This window comes from Loxodonta africana, chromosome 16, assembly GCF_030014295.1.
Source record: "Loxodonta africana isolate mLoxAfr1 chromosome 16, mLoxAfr1.hap2, whole genome shotgun sequence".
NCBI lineage: Eukaryota > Metazoa > Chordata > Mammalia > Proboscidea > Elephantidae > Loxodonta > Loxodonta africana.
The window spans coordinates 45,993,241-46,015,155 of record NC_087357.1 but is presented as its reverse complement, the minus strand read 5'-3'; the positions used below and the strand labels follow the sequence as shown (position 1 = coordinate 46,015,155).

At 39.6% G+C, this 21,915-nt stretch overlaps 1 protein-coding gene across 2 annotated transcripts in view; it reads left to right on the top strand.

Moving 5' to 3' along the window:
- FAS (Fas cell surface death receptor) overlaps positions 1-15,544 on the top strand; it is a 58,434-nt gene extending 42,890 nt beyond the window's left edge. For both annotated transcript variants that reach the window (XM_010589125.3, XM_023546942.2), the window contains exons 3-9: positions 654-791; positions 1,555-1,663; positions 3,256-3,317; positions 3,479-3,547; positions 5,500-5,555; positions 6,448-6,472; positions 8,353-15,544. In XM_010589125.3, coding sequence (XP_010587427.1) covers positions 654-791; positions 1,555-1,663; positions 3,256-3,317; positions 3,479-3,547; positions 5,500-5,555; positions 6,448-6,472; positions 8,353-8,678 — 785 coding nt within the window. In that variant the 3' untranslated portion in view covers positions 8,679-15,544. The remainder of the gene's footprint in view (positions 1-653; positions 792-1,554; positions 1,664-3,255; positions 3,318-3,478; positions 3,548-5,499; positions 5,556-6,447; positions 6,473-8,352) is intronic.
- Positions 15,545-21,915: the final 6,371 nt, after the last annotated feature.

Here is a 21,915-nt window from a genome sequence, read left to right as displayed (position 1 = left end):
CAGCAGATTGCCACATCTTTCTCCTGTGGAGCGGCTGATAGGTTCAAAATGCCGAACTTTCAGTTAGCAGCCAAGCACTTTAACCACTGTACCACCAGGGATCCTCCCATAAAGATTACAGACAAGAAAATCCTGTGAAGGAGTTCTACTCTGTAACACATGGATTCACCATGAGTTGGAATCGACTTGACAGAAACAGATTATTGTTAATCATTCTATTTCTGCAGGCAGATTCCTTCAGTCATTCCTTTTTACTTTTGTCGGGAGATTTTTTGTCTCTTGACGTGATTTATACAATAATCGAGCTCTCCCTCTTGTACTTATATATCACTAGCCTAACTCACAAAGAGTCCGGGTGGCATGACAGTTAAGCACTCATCTGGTAACCAAAAGGTTGGTGATTCTAACCAGGGAAAGACCTCCAGAAGAAAGACCTGGAGATTTGCTTCTGGAAAGATTACAGCCTAGGAAACCCTCCAGGGCAGGTCTAGCCTGTCATATGGGGTTGCTGTGAGTCAGAATCAACTCAACAGAACCGAACAACAACAGCCTAACTCCCCATTTTGGTAGTTTTTATGGTCATTCTTTCATACTTCCTATGCTCTTGCATGAGCTCTTAACATTCAAACACTTGCCCCCTTTGTCTTGGACAGGCACATGGAAAACTGCTGACTGCAAAGACAATGAAGGACACCCTAGCTGTACGCCCTGCAAAGAAGGGCAGGAGTACACAGAAGAGAAAAATTATTTAGATTACTGCCGCAGATGTGACTTTTGTGATGAAGAACATGGTAAGTGTCTTAAAAAGCAATCGAAAGAGACTAGTCATGATACTCCATGTAGAACCATTTTTATGGACTGAATCTAAGCAATTTTCCCAGAGATAGGAGAATGACTGAATATGGACCCTGTGAATAGGGTTCATCAGGGCCAATTAAAGCAGCAGAAATGATTTGTTCTCTACCTTGACTGATACTTGTGTGATGGCTCTTGTTCTTGGCCAGAAAGATTGTGGAAGCCTGAAGATACATGCACAGAGAAGAAGCCTCTGGATGAAAAAGACTCTTGTCCCTAATCAGGGTCTAAATCAATGTTGTTCAACCATGGCTGTAAACAAATCAAAATCTCTAAGTGAGGGCCTTGACACTAGTCTGATTCAGTAGGTCTAGGGCAGGACCTGCCATTTTGCATTTCTAGCAAGCTCCTGGGTGATGTTGATACCACAGTTTGGGTAGCCAGCCTCTAGACTAGAAGAACAGGTGAGGCATCTGGGAAAAAGGTGGGATTGTCTGTCCACTTAAAAACCTATGAGATGATTGCTGGCCTTGGTTGCTGGACTGTCTGCCCATTTAAAACTCTGAGATGATTTCTGGCCATTTCAACTTGGGGTTGCCTGTGTTGCATTTAAACACTAGTTGTGTTATGAAAAGTGTGATGGGCATGACTGTTGATATAAACTGTGGATATTTGAAATCCATTCAGCTCTGCCCATCATTTTCATAATCCATTTAAAAGTAGCTTCTGTAATTAATTGTTTGCAAACTGGTTTTCTAGGCTTAGAAGTGGAAAAAAACTGTACCCGAACCCAGAATACCAAGTGTAGATGTAAAGCAAACTTTTTTTGTAACGGTTCTTCATGCGACCTCTGTGAACCTTGCATCACGTAAGTTTTAGTCTTTCTCTGATTAAAACACTAGATAGACCTTGAGGGATGATGTCTCCCGAGGGAGAGGAAACAATGGCTGGGAGTCAGAAATTTGGGTTGTAGTCTTCCCTTGCCTCCAAGCAGCCAGATGACCATTGGTTTATTTAAACATCAACTCACCAAACATTATTTATTTATTGGCACATTCCTGGCACCAAGAGTCTCAGTCTAGAGGTAAAGAGAGTCAAGAAAGGCAATGGTTATTGAGTATCAACACCATGTGGCATCAGAAGAGTCTTGTGCCAGAGTGCTATGAGTTATACAAAAAAGTGTTTCCACTCTGTCTGGGGAGATGGGGGTGAAGCTATGACACATGGCTTGAGTCTCAAAAAAAAAAAAAAAAAAAAGAGCACCAGCACATGCACACAGATAGAAAGCGCATTTCAGGCAGGGGAACAGCAGCTGCAGAGAGACAGAAGAAGCTGGAGAAGGCGCCAGGGCCAAATCATAAAGGGCCTTGTATTTCATCCAAAAGAGCTTGGTTTTGATCCAAAGTTAGAAAACCTGATTGTCCAGCTCACTTTTCTGCTGATTAACTGGGTGAGTTTGGGCAGATTGCTTAACATCTCTGAATTTCAGTTTACGCACTCATAAGATGCCAATAAGATTACTTGTCCCATCTGCCACATTTCTGTGAAGATCAGATTGGATAATATGTGTTACGAAAGTAGCTTTTGCTTTGTAAGATATTATTTTGTATGAATATAAAGGTTTAGGATTATCATTTTCTTCTCTTAAAACTTGAAATTCATTTTGAGAAACTTCTAAGAGTTCATCTAGTAGGCTTAAAGAGTAGGGACAAAATACTTGATGTCTCTTCTCACTAGAAAAATGTTGTTATGTGAAGCTACCCTAGCCTCTTCCTTCCAGCCCCAAATGTCTGAGAGGGCCTCGTGGTGGAAGGACAGGTATGGATTTGAGGATGCGGGGGAAGCACAGGGATAACTTAGTAAAATAATAACAGTAATAGTCGTTCTAACTACTGTATGATCTTCAGTTAATTTTTTCTCACCACGACCATTTGAGGTGAATGGTATTATTATCACCTTCTTATTTATGAGCATACATGCTCCCAGAGGTTAAGTGACTTGCCCAAAGTCAGGCAGTTAGGCGAGGGACAAAGCCAGGCTGTGAACTCAGACATTCTGATTGTCAGTGTTTGGCTGTCTGAAGACAGTCCCACATGAGCCTCTTGAGTCTCCCAATCACCACTTGATGTTAAAACTGACAACCTCTAATGGCCAGCTGGGCAGGCTCCCTAAGCAGAATCATAGGCAGTGGCTATCATTTGGCCATTTTATTGTTGTATGCAACTTTTTTGAAATTGCTTCGGGTGGTTTATGACTCCTGAAGACATTTGTCATTCGAACATATAAATTATATTACAAACTTGTACCAGCTTTAGATATTAATCTAGGAATCTTTAAAGGAAGAGGTTTGGCAGAGATGCAAAAATGAACAAAATGGCCCCAGATTTATAGTGCATCATTGAAATGATCAAGGAATCAGTCCAGCAGGGTGTTTAGTATTTCCTCTATATTTTTTTCTAGGTGTGAACATGGAATCATTGAGAAATGCACACCAACCAGTAACACTAAATGCAAAGGAAAAGGTTATTATTATTTTTTTTAATAGTTATATTCTCCTTTCTCCCATCCCCAGGGTAAAATATAAAGAAAAGCTGATCCCCTTTGATGCTATTTCTGAGAATATTTTGCATAATCTTAAAGATTGCTTATTTTCATATGAAATGTCCAATGTTCTAATCCATAGAATCTGGATCTAACTTACCGTGGTTACTGTGCCTCCTGGTGATTCCAATAATTCTTGCAATAATTTGGGGTAAGTTCCTACTCTGTTCAAACTGTACATTGAAGTAACACCGCAAGTAGTTGTTCAAATAATTTCTCTCTGTCTCCTACCTGTAAGAAAGCTTCTATTAGGTAGGTATGGAGTCCCCGGGTGGTGCAAATGGGCAATGTACTCAACTGCTAGCCAAAAGGTTGGAAGTTGGAATTCACCCAGACATGCCTTGGAAGAAAAGCCTGGCAATCTACCTCCAAAAGATCAGCCATTGAAAACCCTAGGGAGAAATAAGTCAGCCACAAAAGAACAAATATTGAATGACCTTGCCTACATGAAATAAGCAAGTACATAGAAATCAAAGATTATTATTATTTGGGAGGAAGAGAGAGAGATTTTGCTTAGAGGGGGGCACTGAGTTTATATTAATGGTGGTGGGATAATTTGGAAAAGGATAGTGATAATGGTTGTACAACGTGAAGAACACAATCAATGTCACTGAATTATACATGTAGAAATTGGTTAAAAAAAAGAAAAGAAAGAAAGAAGACCCTAAGGAGCACAGCTGTACTCTGACACACATAGGGTTACCATGAATCAGAATCCATTTGACTGCAGCTGGTTAGTTTACCAGATAGGTAGCTCTATTATACTGTTAAATTCCTGCCACCGAATCCCCCCCTGAAAACTGATAAGAATGGATGATATTATCCTTCAGCTAGTCTTTCCAAGCAACTGTTTGGGGACAATGATTGGTATTCCCATCCTCCCTGCGATCAAGGGTGTTTTCGTCCAGGCAACTGCAGAGTTGACCAAGAATCAGAGATCACCCCATGTATAAACAGAACACAAGAATCAAGGAGCCTTCTATGAGCAGGCATCGCAGGAACACTTGATGTATTCATTCCTTTCTCTGCCTTTTCTCCTTTGACCAAATTCAGTGCTTTTTTCATTCTTAATCCTCCTTACCTTAAAACATTGTGGTGACACGTCATATGTAAAGGTTACTTAGTAAAGTCAGTAGGTAAACTAAAATTGTGTATAATCATAATTGCTGCACAAAATCCCTTTAAGTCACCCATAAAACAAAGTATAGGGCCAAGTCTCAACAACTATGAAGAAGCCAGGTTTTCCTTCTCTGTTGGAACAAGTCCCTGTTTCTTCAGTTCAGCTGAAGATAAAGTGGTTGCCTTGCGTTTAGAGGTTGTTTAGCTAAAAATCCATGCTCAATATTTAAACTATAATTGTACTCAGAGACTTACAGGTTCATGTCTTCTATCTTGCACTTGCTCCAAGGCATATACTTACTGAGTGTGTACACTTGAGTTTTTTCTGAGTATGTGTACTTAAATTTTGAATATTAAATGTCATTCCTCAGCAAGATGATGTGGACTTCCCATGTTCTAAGGCTTCTGTGCCCTGCTGTAGCCATGCCATGCAACTCCACTGGTAGGGGTCAGGGTTGTGTGGTGATGGCCATGAAATAACTCAAAAGCCAGACTCAGGCTAAGCCAGTGTGTAGTAGTTGCATAACTCAATTAAGATATGATGTATCTCTAGAACACTTGGGAGCCTCTGGGTGGTGCAAATGGTTAACATGCTCAACTGCTAACCAAAAGGTGGGAGGTTCAAGTCCACCTAGAGGCACCTCAGAAGAAAGACCTTGCAGTCTACTTTCAAAAAATCAGCCACTGAAAACCCACGGAATACAGTTCTACCCTGACACACACGGGGTCACCATGAGTCAGAATCAACTTGATTCCAACCATATTTGTTTGTTTGTTTGCTTTCTGGCTAGAACTCTTGAGGCCATGGGATGGGATTTCCAAAATCAGGACAGTGCTGCCTTGTGTGGAACTTGGCCACTTTGAGTTTCACTGATGAGTTTCTCCTTCTTCCTTTTCACATTTCTTTTAGCATGAGGGTATATTCTCACGTGCTTCCTACCAGGCTGATACCTGAGTCTGACAGAAATTTCTTTGAATTTTCAGGGTGGTTGAAATATAAAAAGGGCAATGCAGAAACCCCTGAGAAGTCTAAATCTACTGTAAGTGTTTCATCAGCTTTCTTTTTTTTTAAAAAAAAGCAGTAATTCCGCTTTTTATCTATTTTTTTCAGCAAACATTTATTGTATGCCTACTTGTGTACAAGCGTTAGAAATGCATCTAAAATGAATTCAGATGTGGTGCTTAATTTATAAGTAAGTCTCTACACAAATAAGAATCAACAAAAGGGGTCAGTGAGAATATGTTCAGTGTGAGTTTAAAAAGGACTTAGTGAACATCCATGGTCTCTGTTGGTGTGACTCCTGCAGAGAGATTGCAGAGACATCCCTTTGCAGGGCCTGGACAGTATCAGGGTTCCATATCCAAGCCCTCTCTACCTGTTGACCTAATCTCTTGCCATAACTTTTTCCAATACGGGATATCAAGGCATTTCAAAAAGCAAAAAGACACACTGGGAATTAAGTTCCACTTAATTGAATAATGATTTTTGCATTTGGGGACAGTCTCAGTGGGAGTTAAGTTTCTTTAAATCAATATGGTATAAAAATTTCAACTTGAGCCATTTTCTGGTGTCGAAAATAAGGATAATTACAGTGAAGTAACTTTCAGGATGATTATGTTTATTATGCTTATTTTCATGTGTCTATGTGAAAAATAATCTCAAGAATTATTCTCAAGAAATCCTTAAGTTCCTACCCTTTGTAAAATGTAAGCCAATGTTGCTTTGTTTCTGGCAACACTGGAGCCTTTCAGAGTAAGAATTTGAAGGGTAAAAAAACCCCTCTTAATCACTTAGTCTAGTTTCCTAATTTTATACACCAAGCAACTGGTTATACTTCCTTCTGAAATAAGGAAGAATTAGAAGAGTATCTTAAAACCATTCTAAATATGTTTTTATTTATCTTTCTCCTCACCTTCATTTTCTCTCCCTAGGAAATGGAACCACTGAATTTCAGAGGTAAGGCTTTTATTATAGCCAGTTTTAAAGTAAAATAAAGTTACTCATTTCAGTGATGTATTGCGGGGCCTTGCTACTTCTTGAGCTTATAGTTCTTACTACTCACCATCAAGAGTTTATCAGAGAATTTCTTTAAATTTATAACCATCATACATAGTTAAAATAAATCAGGTAGCCACGCTGTAGATTGTAGATACTTGTTACTTCTGGTGATGGGAAAAGTAGCACAGAATGTGGGTGTAATCAGCACAGCTTGGCCAAAGTAAAATGTCACTAAGAGGTACAAAAGAGAAAATGATGTTTGTGCTAAAGAATATGATATATGTAATTTGGCAACAACACCAACAATAACCAAAAAGGAGTGTATGGACACAGATGTAGGTGCATAGGCATATATGTGTACAGATAGGTACAGGGGCACACGTATGTGTGCACAGATAGAAGTATCTATATGTACGTGTACATACAGATATGTGTGTGCACACATATATGTTCATAGAGAACACAGTTACAGGTACTTCTCAGACATAACCAAACGCTTTGCAAGAATGATTTTCTTGGGTTTAAAGGCTTAGGTCCTTAGTCTTATGGGACAACTCAGTCAACTAGCACTACAAAGCTTACGCTCTGCATCCTAGTGAGTTGAGTAGCATCGAGGATCTTAAAAATTTGCGAGCAGCCATCTAAGATACAACTATCGGTCTCTACTTGTTAAGAGTAGAACAGAACGAAGGAAACCAAAGTCTCAGAGAAATTAGTCTACAGGGCTAATAAACTACACAAGCCACAGCCTCATCTACTTTGAGACCAGAAGAACTAAATTGTGCCCAGCTACCACTACCGGCCATTCTGATCAGGGTCACAATAGATGGACCCAGATAGAATAGGAGAGAAAATGCTGAACAGAACTCAAATTCTTAAGAAGTCCAGACTTAGACCAGTTGAGACTGGAAGGCTCCCTGAAACTATCACCCTGAGATATTCTTTAAACCTTGAACGGAAACTATTCCCTGAGGTCATCTTTTAGTGAAATAACAGATTAGCACACAAAATAAAGAATATTACCTGTGAGTACAGTGCTTCATTAAAAAATCTTCTATATGAGACCAAAAGATCAACAATTACTCTAAAGCGAAGACGAGAAGATAAGGGGGCAAGGAAACTAGAGCACTGGAAACGGAATAACCATAATGCAGTTAAGGAGAATGTTGACACTTTGTGAAAAATGTAACTAATGTCCCTGAACAACTTGTGCACAGATTGCCAAATGGGAACCTAATCTGCTGTGTAAACCTTCACTGAAAACACAATAAAATATTAAAAAAAAAAAAATCAGGTAGCAATGGGACACTATATTCTAAGCCTTAAGAGAATTTTTCTTCACAACCATTTAGGCACATAATAGAACTCCTGCCTAAACTGATTTAGAGGTCAATTTTAATTGTAGACTCGGTTTATTATGGGTGTAGCCAAGCTCTGTAACAACATACATGATCATGTTCAGTTCTGTTCTTTGACTTGTGATACATAGATAAGATGATAATGAACCCTTTGCCCGTACTTTTAGATTTGTGAGTCACTGATCATCAGATTCATAAAGGAACTTAGGAATGATCCTTCCCAGCCGTAGCATTTTACAGATGAGAAAAGAAGATAAAAAGATGGTATATATCTTTTTCAGGTTATATAGCAAATTAATGGGGACATAGCAGGAGTTGGGATTAGAACTCAAGGTTGCTTTTGTTCCCCCAATCAGCTCTTGAGATCTCTAGGACTTAGTTGTATTCTTAAGTACCAGAAGGGGAGAAATAAAAATGGCCTGTAGTAATAAGAATTTCTTTTAGAAGAAACAAACTTTCCAAGACTTTTCTATTTTTCAGATGTTGACTTGAGTAAATATATCACTTCTATTGCTGAACTAATGACACTAAATCAAGTTAAAGAATTTGTTCGAAAGAATGGTATGAAAGAACCCAAAATGGATGAGATCAAGAATAACCATCCTCAAGATACAGCTGAACAAAAAGTCCAACTGCTCCGGAATTGGTATCAACATCATGGGAAGAAAGGCGCGTACGATGCTTTGATTAAAAGCTTACCAAAAGATATTGCAGAAAAAGTTCAGGATATGGTTCAAAAGGACATTACTAGTAATGATGAAAACGCAGACTTCAAAAGCGAAAATGAACGACAAAGCATGGCCTAGAGTGAAAAAGAACTCAGTTCTGAGTATGCGTAGTTAATAGAAAGAAAAGTAGTGTTTGGATAAGTTTGTAATAGCTGAGGGCTGTAAATATTGCATGGCTTTTTACTCAGTGTGTTTTATTTTTTCATTCATTAGATTTGTAAACCTAATATGTTTACAGGTTTTAAGAATCTAATGATTCTGCCTTCAGGGATGTTTAAAACCTAGTTGAGAAGACAGACATCGTCAAGAGAACGTGCAGTGGCATGTTAAATACATAGGAGTGTGCGCAAAGGACAATTGCTGGGATTATGCTCTACTGTCTAAACCCTGGTGGGGTAGTGGTTAGGTGCTACGGCTGCTAAGCAAAGGCTCGGCAGTTTGAATCTGCCAAGTGCTCCTTGGAAACTCTATGGGGCAGTTCTACCCTGTTCTATAGGGTCGCTGTGAGTCAGAATCTACTCTACAGCACTGGGTTTGGTTTGGTTTTGGTTTTATCTAAAGTATCTAAATTATGGAGCCCTGGTGGCGCAGTGGTTAAGAGCCCTGGTGGCACTGCTAACCAAAAGGCTGGGAATTTGAATCCAACATTCACTCCTTGGAAACCCTGTGGGGCAGTTCTACTCTGTCTTTTGGGGTCTCTATGAGTCGGAATCGATTTGATGGCAACAAGTTTATCACAACCTAGGAAACCCTATGGGCAAGTTCTACTCCATCATATAGGATTACTATGAGCCAGAGTCAACTCAATGGGCACACAACAACAAAGTACATGCACACACACACAAATATAAATATGATCAAGTCATATATGCTTGTAACCTGCTTTTCACTCAAGAGTGGGTGGTGGACATTTTCCATGTTAATAAATATAATAAATAAATAAATATAGATACATAATAATTCCTTTTTGGGGGGTGTATGGTATTTTACTATTTGGAGATACCATATTTTATTAATATATAATGTCATAATTTATTTTGCTAAATACAAATGTTACACAGGAATGTGAAGATATTTATCCACTATGGGCCATTAGCAATTTGTTTCTTACTTGATTTTTGTTTAACCTTAAAAACACAATGAAGAGGCACAAGGACGCAATGACTTAGAAAGCATGTACTGCTAGGATGGCAGGCTCAGGTGAATGTAGTGCTCCTAGGTGGCCAGGGAAGGGGAGGCTCCAGACAAAGCTAGAAGGAGAGCAGACTGATGCTGAAAATTTACTTTTCCAGGTAGCTATATTTGGGTCAGAGCCCTGGTGGTGCAGTGGTTAAGAGCTCAGCTGCTAACCAAAAGGTTGGCAGTTCAAATATTTGGGTCAGCCCTGCCTGAGACTTTCCAGCCCTGCCTGGAAACAGAACAACCAGAATGGAAATAATGAGAATGCTGACACATTGTAAAAAGTGTAACCAATGTCACTGAGTAGAATGTATAGAAACTGTTAAATTAGAACCGAATTTGCAATGTAAATTTTCTCCAAAATCACAATAAAATATTTTTTAAAAACTACAACTAGCATCACAATTAATGGGGAAGGATTGAAAATACATTACCTGAATAGTCCTTTCAAAGCTTCTATGAACTGGGTTCTGATATCCTAATTTTACGGATGTCGATTAACTTGTCCAAAGGCACACAACCAGTAAAGGTTAAAGAATCCTAAAAAACTAACAGCCTGTTTTCAAGCAAAATTGCAACCTTTCAAAGTTTTACTTGGATTCTAAAATTAGTCTAACTGCCCCTGACCTTGAGCTTTGCTTTTTGATAAAATAGAACATAAGCAGCAACTTTAAGATGTCTGACACCAAAAAATCTCAGATTCACTCTGGAGGTTTCATCAGACAGTTCATCAAAGACATAGTTTGGGAGGTATGATTGGAGGGGAGTAAGGATGAGGTTATTGGACCAGGATTAGCCTCATTTACGTGTTCATTCATTCATTCGATAAATGCTTACTGCATTTCTACGCTGCACTGTGTCTCATGAGCCAAAATAAACACATTTACCTCCAGCCTACAGTCTAGAGACAAACATTAATGGAATGGTGATGCGATCCAATGCTAAATCACAACTGTGACGGAAGCTATTAGAAGAAAAGATAGAGGGTAACATGACAGGAAGATTGGACCTAGTGTGCGAGGTCAGGAAAGAGACCAATGGTCTGAAATCTGAAGGAAGGAAAAGCGTGCAAAAGTCTCCATGGCAGAAGCGAGCATACAGAGCAGAGAGAAGGAAGGAAGGGCAGTGTGGCTGAGCAGGGAGACCAAGGCCAGCCAGGCAACCTGGGCTGGTGGGAGGTGCTAACTGTGGCACTTACCATGCAACAGCTTGGGGATTTCTCCATTTGAGACAGGGGAGGGGCCCATGAAGATTTCTAAAACCAAGGACCAGTCAGTAATTGGCAATTTGCATAGATGCCTGGGGTGGCTTAAACAGATTTTTAGTTATTTTGAGGGCTGATTGTTTTATGTCTATCTGGCCAAACAACACTGGGTGTTTCGGGTTTTCTGGACAGTCTGTGGTCTGTATGATGTGTCTGCTCAATGATAGGCTCTAAGATAATTCTGTGTGAGTTTGCAGAGGTCAGTGTGGTGAAGTGGAAAGGAGGAAAGGAGTCCCCTCATCTCTGCATACTCCTGGGAATGGGGGCCGAGGGCATGTCCCACTCCCTGATACTGAGATAAAACCTTGGCCCTGGGATGTTCCACACCCACCTTTACCCTCCTCCCCACCCCCGCCATCAGGGAGAACTTGAGGACAGGCTTATGTCTCATTCATACTGTGTGCCAGCGACTAGCACTGCCAGGCCCACGTGCTCCATAAATGTGTAGGGAACAGTTGAAAGGATCACCTCTACAGGCACCTTCCCATCTGTACAGAGGAGAAAAAGAGCAAACAAGAAAGGAATTGGGGGAGGGAAGCCAACACGGTGCCCTAAACTGACACACTATGCTGTCCCACTGCAGCAAAGACCTAAAAAACTAAGTAAAACAGATATAATCATCAATCCTGGAATCCTAAGCATCTAATGAAAGGATAAAGATCAAACTAGATCAAACATCAAATGGAAGAAAAAACTGATGAAAAACAGAGAACGAGGAAACATACAGAGTGGTGGTCCCCTGCCAACTAACATAGTGCAGTGACCCTGGACAGGGAGTATGGGAAGGCACCTTCATGGACATCCCAATGGGAGACAGAGCACCCAGTAACCAGAGAAACATGCTTTCCCACTCCTCACCTTTCTGCCCCATATACCACCTGACCCCCCTTCTCACCTGCCCCCAGGTTCACCCTGCCCCCATCCACCAGCTACCCTTTTATTTTTCCTTTCTCTCTTTTATTTTCTTTCTACCCCTCACCTAGCCTCACATACCACCTCCCCCTTCTTGCCAGCACCCATCATACTGCTGTAGCTAGAATGCCCCCAGTACTCAAGCCCACTGCCACACCAGGCCTGCACCACTCCTCTCCTCCTGCCAACCAACCAGCTACTGAATGGACAGACGTGAGCCTGTACCACACCCCTTCCAACACCCCTGCCCATCTGGCAAGGGTCTGTGAACATTCCCGCACTGCTGAACCAACATCAGGAGGCAGACAGCACCCACACAGTCCACTCTCAGTCACCTCACCAAACCAGTGTACAACTAAGTGGGTTCACCCTGCTGCTGCTGCCCTACCCACCTGGACAAAGTGGTGAGAACTATCATGCCCACAGATGAGCAAGCAGCAAAGCATGCCTGGCCTACATGCTCTGAGATATCAAAACAAAACAAAAAAGCAGAACAAAACAGAAGAATGCCAATAAATAAAGAAAATAATATCTTAATGTCTCAGAGAGAGCAGACAATATCAAAACATATAAAAAAGCAGCACAAGATGGCTCCAGCAAGTGATCAAAACAAAGAAAACCCTCTGGTAGAAGAAAAGGCAGTGGAACTACCTTATATGGAATTCAAAAGGCTAATATTTAGGGCTCACCAAGAGATTAGGAAAAAGGTAAAAAAAAAAACAACACAGATAAAACCAAGGAAAAAATAGACAAAGCCATGGAAAACACAGACAAAACTAACAAAAACATAGCCAAAATCAGGGAAAGCACAGAAAAAGCAATAGAGGAATTCAGGAAAATATACAAGAATAAAACATAAAAATAAATAAATAATTAGAAATCATACAAAAACAGGAACTAGAAATCCAAAAGATAAACAACAAAGTTTCAGAAACGGACAACTCAATAGAAGGTTTTAGGAGCAAATTTGAAACAACAGAAGACAGAATTATCAAGATTGAAGACAAATGCATGGACACCACTTTTTTGAGGAAAAATCAGAGAAAAGAATGAATAAAACTTAAGAATTATGTGGGACACAACTAAGAGCAAAAATTTGCCTGTGATCAGAGTTCCAGAACAGGGGGAGAAAATGGAAAACACAGAGAAGATTGCTCAAGATTTGCTGGCAGAAAACTTCCCAAATATGAAAGATGAAAAGCTGACCATCCAAGAAGCTCAGTGAACCATATATGTGATAGACCCCAAAAGAAAGTCACCAAAACATATCATAATCACACTTGCCATAACCAAAGACACAAAGAATCCTGACAGCAGCTCAAGAAAAATGAAAAATCACTTACAAAGGGAAAACAAGAAAACTAAGCTCTGATTACTTGGCAGAAACTGCACAGGCAAGAAGGCAATGGGATGACATATACAAAATCTTTAAAGGAAAAAAACTGCCAACCAAGAATGATATATCCTGCAAAACTCTCTCTCAATATGATGATGAAATTAAGACATTTCCAGATTAACAGAAATTAAGGGAATTTGTAAAAACCAAACTTACAAGAAATATTAATGGAAGTCTTTCAATTAGAGACCAACCACATCGGACAACAACTGAAGTCTAGGACACAGGACAGCATCAGTCAGATACCAACCTAGGTAAAGAACTCTCAATAATAAAACAAAGCTAAATGACCTAAAACAGGGAGAAAGAGACATCAATCTGTAAATGATGACAATATCAAAACAATAAAAGAGGGAATAGATGGAGTAGGTATAGAACTTTCAAATGGAAAAGTAGTCAAGGCAATATCAACTAATAAAATACTGGTTCAAACTTAGGAAGATATGGGTAAATATCAAGGTAACCATGAAGAACGTTAACAAATCTTCAGAAGAAAAACACAGACTCAGTAATAACGAAAGAAAAGAAAAGAAAATCCCCAGACAAAAGGAACCCAGCACAGGAGAGTAAGAGGAACAAAGAAAACATCAACACCACACACACACACAAAAAGACAATATGACAATAAACTCAAACTTATTGATAATCACACCAAATGTAAGTGGCTTAAATGCACCTGTAAAGTGACAAAGAGTGGCAGAATGGATAAAAAACATGACCCATCAATATGCTGTCTACAAGAGATACACCTTAGACAAAAATATAGATAAATTAAAAATCAAAGAACGGAAAAAATACATCAAGCAAACAGTAATCAAAAAAGGGCAGGAATGGTAATACTAAGCACAGATAAAATAGACTTTAAGGCAAAAATCAACCACAAAAGACAACAAAGGACATTATATGATGATTAAAGGGATAATCCACCAAAAAGACATACCTTAATAAATATCTACGCACCCAACAACAGGGTTCCAAAATACATTAGACAAACTCTAACAGCACTGAAAAGTGAAATAGACAGTTCCACAACAATAGTAGGAGACTTCAACACACCACTGTTGGTAAAAGACAGAACATCTAGAAAGAAACTCAACAAAGATACGGAGAATCTAACCAACTTTACCTCACGGACATACATAGAACACTTGACCCAACAGCAGCAAAGTGTACATTCTTTTCCAATGCGCGTGCAACATTCTCAAGAATAGACCATATTTTAGGCTACAAAGCAACCCTCAATAAAGTCCAAAACATCAATATAATACAAAGCATTCTCGCTGATCACAATGCCACAAAAGTAGAAATTAATAACAGGAAGAAGGAAAAAAAAAATCAAATACATGGAAACTGAATAACACCTTGCTTAAAAACAGCTGTGTAACAGAAGAAATCAAAGAGGGAATCAAGAATTTTGTAGAATCAAATGATAATGAAAACACACCATATCAAAACCTTTGGGACACAGCAAAGACTGTGTTCAAAGGTCAATTTATACCAATAAACACACACATCAAAAAAGAATAGACTGAAATGAAAATGCTAATCCTACAACTTGAACGAATGCAAAGAGAACAGCAGAAGAAGCCCACAGGCGCAAAAAGAAAGAAAGTAAAAATTATAGCAGAAATAAATGAATTAGAGAACAGAAAAACAATAGAAAGAATCAACAAGACCAAAAGTTCGTTCTTTGAAAAGATCAACAAAACTGACAAACCACTGGCCAAACTGACAAAAGAAAAACAGGACAGGAGCAAATAACACAAATACGAAATGTGATGAGGGACATTACAACAGACCCAACTGGAATAAAAAGGATCAGAACAGGATACTATGAAAAATTGTACCCCCACAGATTTGAGAGCCTAGAGGAAATGCACAAATTTCTAGAAACATACTACCTACCTAAACTAACACAAGCTGAGATAGAAAATCTGAACAGGCTCATACAAGAAAAGAGATTGAAGAGGTAATAAAAAACTCCCAACAAAAAAAGCCCTGGTCCAAACGGCTTCACTGGAGAATTCTACCAAACATTCAGAGAAGAGCTCACATTAGTACTAGTGAAACTATTTCAGAACATAGAAAACGAAGAAATACTCCTGAATTCATTCTATGAAGCCAGCATAACCCTGATACCAAAACCAGGCAACGACACCACAAAAAAAAAAAAAAAGGAAAATTACAGACCAATATTTCTCATGAATATAGATGCAAAAATTCCCAACAAAATTCTAGCCAGTAGAACTCAGCATCACACTAAAAAAGCAATACACCCCAACCAAGTGGGATTCATACCAGGTATGGAAGGAGGGTTCAACATTAGAAAATCAATCAGTGTAATCCATCACATAAATAGAACAAAAGAAAAGAATCACATGATCATCTTAATTGACATAGAAAAGGCATTTGATAAAGTCCAACACCCATTCCTAGTAAAAACTCTCAATAAACACGAATAGAAGAGAAATTCTTCAGCATAATGAAAAAGGGGCCCTGTACATCATTCTCAACGGAGAGGCTGAAAGCCTTGCCTCTGAGAATTAGAACCAGACTAGGATGCCTTTATCACCACTCCTATTTAACATTGTGCTGGAACTCCTAGCTAGAACAATAAGGCAAGAAAATAAATAAATAAAACGCAGCCAAACTGGAAAGAAAGGAGCTAAACTATCACTATTCACAGATGATATGATATTATACACAGAGAACCCCAAAGATTCCACACAAAAACTACTGGAACTAATAGATTCAGCAGAGGAACAGGATAGAATATGAACATAAAAAAATCAGTTGGATTCCTATACACCAATAAAGAGAATGATGAAAAGGAAGTCAGGAAATACCATTTATGCTAGCATCTAAAAAGATAAAATATTCTGGAATAAATCTAACCAGGTACATAAAAGACCTACACAAAGAAAACTACAAAACATTATTGCAAGAAACCAAAGGAGGCCTACATAAATGGAAAAACATACCACGCTCATGGATAGGAAAACTCAACATTGTGAAAATTTCAATTCTACCCCAAAAGATCTACAGATATAACCCAATCCCAATCCAAATACCAATAGCATTCTTTAATGAAATGGAAAAACTATAAACCAACTCTACATGGGAAAGAAAAAGGCCCTAGGTAAGCAAAGCATTACTGAAGAAACAGAACAATGTAGGAGGCCTCACACTACCTGATGACAGAACCTATACAGCCATGGTAGTCAAAACAGCCTGGTACTGGTACAACAACAGACACATAGACCAATGGAACAGAACTGAGACCCAGATGAAAATCTATCCACCCATGATCAGCTGTTTTTTGACAAAGGACCAAAGCCCATTAAATGGGGAAAACACAGTCTTTTTAACAAATGGTAGTGGCAAAATTAGATGGCCATCTGTAAAAAAAAAAAAATAAAACAGGACCCAAACCTCATACCATACACATAAGCCAATTGAAAAATAGGCCAAAGACCTAAGTATAAAACCTAAAACAATAAAATCATGGAAGAAAAAATATGGAAATGCTAGGGGCCCTAATACACAACATAAATTGAATACAAACCGTAACTAACAATGACAAACATCAGAAGGTAAACTAGATAACTGGGGACTTCTAAAAATTAAACACTTATGCTCATAAAGACTTCACCAAAAGAGTAAAAAGAGAACCTACAAACTGGGAAAAAAAAAAATTTGGCTACGACATATTCAACAATGGTTTAATCTCTAAAATCTATAAAATATTTCAATACCTCAACAACAAAAAGACAAGCCAATTAAAAAATGGGCTAAGGATATGAACAGAGACGTCACCAAAGAAGATATTCAGGCAGCTAACGAACACATGAGGAAATGCAATTGTTAGCCACTAGAGAAATGCAAATCAAAACTACAATGAGATACTATCTCACTTTAACATTAAAACAGAAACTAACAAATATTGGTAAGGTTTCAGGGACATTGGAACTCTTATGTACTGCTGGTGGAAATGTAAAAAGGTACAGCCCCTATGTAAACAACATGGTGCCTCATTAAAAAGTGAGAAATATCAATACTATATGATCCAGCAACCTCACTCCTAGGAATATATACTAGAGAAATAAGAACCATCACACGAATAGACATATGTACACCCATGTTCATTGCAGCATTATTCACAACAGCAAAAAAACCCCTAAATGCCCATCAACAGAAGAATGGATGAACAAACTATGGTACATACATACAATGGAGTACTACACAAAACTAAAGAACAATGATGAATCCGGGAAACATCTTACAACATGGATGAATCTGGAGGGCATTATGTGGCCTGAAATAAATCAATCACCAAATGAGACCATGATTATAAAAACCTAAGAAAAGGTTCACACACAGGAAAAGAAAAAAAAACTTTGATGGTTACAAAGGAGGGGAGGGGTGGGAAGGTGAAATCACTAACTAGGTAGTACATAAGTGTTAACTTTTGTAAAGGGAAAGACAACACGCAATATAGGGGGAAGGCAGCACGACCTGACCAAGGCAAAGTCATAAAAGCTTCCGAGACATGTCCAAATACCTTGAAGGACCAAGTTACTGGGGCAAATGGCTGGGGACTATGGTCTCTGGTGACGTCTAGGTCAACTGCTGAAACAGGTCATAAAGAAAATGTTCTATATCCACCTTTGATGAGTAGCCTCTGGGGTCTTAAAAACTTGCAAGCAGCCATCTAAGATACATGTATTGTTCCCATTCTGTCTGGAGCAAAGGGATTGAAGAAAACCAAAGATACTAGGAAGATACTAGTACAAAGGAATAACGGACCACAGCCTACACAATGCTGAGCCTAGAAGAACTAGATGGTGCCCTGCTAACACCACCAGCTTCTCTGACAGAGAACACAATACAGGGTCCCAGATAGAGAGGGAGAAAAAAGTAGAATAAAATTCAAGTTCACAAAAAAATGCCAGACTTTCTGGTCTGACAGAGACTGGAGGAGCCTCCAAGACTATGGTGCCTGGACACCCTGCTAACTAAGAACTGAAGCCACTCCTGAAGTCCATCTTTCAGCCAAAGATTAGATAGGCCTATGAAACAAGCAATAACACTCCTGGGGAACATGCTTCTTGGTTCAATCAAGTATACGAGACCAAATGGGCAACACTGCCCAAAAGCAAAGACGACAAGGCAGAAAGGGACAGGAAAACTAGAGAGATGGACACAGGGAACCTGGGGTGTAAAGGGAAAAGGGGAGAGTGCTGACATAATGCAGGGATTGCAATCAATGTTACAAAGCAATTGGTGTATAAATTTTTGAATGAGAAACTAATTTTTCCTGTAATCTTTCACTTAAAGCAGGAAAAAAAAAAAAAACTTGGCCCTTTCAGGAAGAATTTGCAAGGCCATTTAAATGGGGAAAAGACAGTCTTTTTAACAAATGGTGCTGGCAAAACTGGATGTACATCTGTAAAAAAAATGAAACAGGACCCATACCTCACACCATACACAGAAACTAACTCAAAATGGATTAAAGATGTAAATATAAAGCCTAAAACTATAAAGATCATGGAAGAAAAAATAGGGACAATGCTAGGGGCTCTAATATACTGCATAAATAGAACACAAACCATAACTAACAATGCACAAGCACCGGAAGATATGCTAAATAACTGAGAATTCCTAAAAATTAAACACTCAGGCTCATCAAAAGACTTCACTGAAAGAGTAAAAAGAGAACCTATAGACCAAAAAATACATCTGACAAGGGTATAATCTCTAAAATCTACAAGATACTGCAACACCTCAACAACAATAAGACAGATAATCCAATTAAAAAATGGGCAAAGGATATGAACAGACACTACACCAAAGAAGACATTCAGGCAGATAGTAGACACATGAGGAAATGCTCACGATCATTAGCCATTAGAGAAATGCAAATCAAAACTACAACGAGATACCATCTCACCCCAACATTACTGGCACGAATCAAAAAAACAAACAAAAAACAGAAACTAACAAATGTTGGAGAGGTGCAGGGAGATTGGAACCTTTATGCACTGCTGGAGGGAATGTAAAATGCTACAGCCCCAATAGAAAACAGTGTGGTGCATCCTTAAAAAACTAGAAATGGAAATACCATATGATCCAGCAATCCCACTCCTAGGAATATATCCTAGAAAAATAAGAACCATCACGTGAATAGACATATGCATACCCATGTTCATTGCAGCATTATTCACAATAGCAAAAAAGATGAAAACAATCTAAGTGCCCTGTCTTAGTCATCTGGTGCTGCTATAACAGAAATACCACAAGTAGATGACTTTAACAAAGAGAAGTTTATTCTCTCAGAGTCCGGTAGGCTAGAAGTCTGAATTCAGGGTGTCAGCTCCAGGCTTTCTCTCTCTGTAGGCCTTCTTGTCAGTCTTCCCCCAGACTAGGAGCTTCTCCATGAAGGGACCCCAGGTCCAAAGGACGCGCTTTCTTCCTGGCATTGCTTCCTTGGTGGTGTGAGGTCCCCAACTCTCTGCTTGTTTCCCTTTCCTTTTATCTCTTATAAGATAAATGGTGGCGCAGGCCATACCTCAGGGAAACTCCCTTTACATTGGATCAGTGATGTGACCTTTGTAAGGGTATTACAATCCCACTCTAATCGTCTTTAACATAAAATTACAATCACAAAATAGAGAATAACCACACAATACTGGGAATCATGGCCCAGGCAAATTGATACACACACTTTTGGGGGGACATAATTCAGTCCATGACATTCCACACTTTGGTCCCCCCAAAAAATCACATCCTTGCAACATGCAAAACATATTCATTCCATCATATCATAGCAAAAGTCTTAACTCCAAGTCCAAAAGCCAAAAATTCCTCTTCATCTGCGAAATCTAGAATACAAGTTATCTGTTTCCAAAGGTACGATGGCAGAACAAGCACAAGCTAGACATTTCTATTACAAATGGGAGAAATTGGAGGGAAAGAAGGCATAACAGGCACCAAGCAAGTCAGCAGAACACGTTAAATTAGCCCTCAAGGCTTGAAAATAATCCTCTTTTCTCTGAGACCATTTACACCATGGCCCTGCCCTCCAGACTCCAGGTATTGGCGACACTCTCCAGATTATGAGTGAAGGCCCCTCCGCCCCGGGCTTCATGTCTGCCTTCCAGACCCACTGGGACAGCAGCTCAGCTCCCTTGGCTTTAGGGGCCATTCTCCTAGTCCATCTGAGTGGCAAGTCCACCCTTAGAAACACCAGAGGCTGTGGCTCCATCCTTTGAAACCCCAGAGGTCCTGGCCATACCTTTTGAGACTGAGGCAGCTGGGCTGCTGGTGTTCCTTGTCTCTTCAGCTTCTGCTTTCTGGTTTCTTGGCCTCTTGGCTCCTTGGGCTTCATGCCCTCATCTGCACCGCTGTGGCAAGTGTTTCAAAGCTCAATAGCTCCACTTATAAGTACCTGGAGGAACCCCACTCCTCCAGGAAGCCTCCTGCACACAGGCACTCAGCTCTCTCGCTCTGTGGGTTGGCTCCAGCGCTGTCTTGTACTGGTCTCCTGGTTCTGCTGTCGCTGTTGGCCCTCTGCTGCTGCCAGTTCTCTCTCTGCTGCTGTCTGTTTTCTACCATTGCCAGGTCTGCTGCTTCTCACCATCTATGTCATCTCCAGTGTAACAGCTCTTCTCATTTCCTTCTGAGTCCTCTATCCATTCGCAGTTTCAAAACCATTACCACATTTTAGGTATCTGTTAGAGTAGCATTCCGCTCTCTTGGTACCAAATTCTGTCTTAGTCATCTAGTGCTGCTATAACAGAAATACCACAAGCGGATGGCTTTGACAAAGAGAAATTTATTCTCTCATAGTCCAGTAAGCTAGAAGTCCGAATTCAGGGCATCAGCTCCAGGGGCAGGCTTTCTCTCTCTGTTGGCCTTCTCATCAACCTGCCCAGTCCATGACATGCCTGTCAAGAGAGAAATGGATAAAAAAAATTATGGGACATACACATGATGGAATACTATGCAATGATAAAGAACCATGATTAATCCAGGAAACATCTTACAACATGGATATATCTGTAGGGCATTATACTGCATAAAACAATAACAAAAGAACAAATATTGTATGAGACCACCATTATAAAAACCCAAAGAAAGGTTTACACACGGAAAGAAAATAATCTTTGATGGTTACAAGGGAAGGGAGTAGTGGGGAGAGGAAATCACTAACTAGACAGTAGATAAGTATTAAGTTTGGTGAAGGTAAGGACAGTGCACAATATAGGGGAAGTCAGCACAACCTGACCAAGGCAAAGTTGTAGAAGCTTCCTAGATACATCCAAACACCCAGAGGGACTGAATTAATGATGCTGAGGGCTGGGGACCCTGGTTGCAGGGTCATCTAGGTCAACTGGCATAACAAAGTTCATAAAGAAAATGTTCTACATCCATCTTTGGTGAGTAGCCTCTGGGGACTTAAAAGCTTGTGAGCATCTAAGTTACATCTACTGATCCCATCCCATCCTGAGCAAAGGAGAATGAACAAAACCAAGGACACAAGGGAAATATTAGTCCAAAGGAAT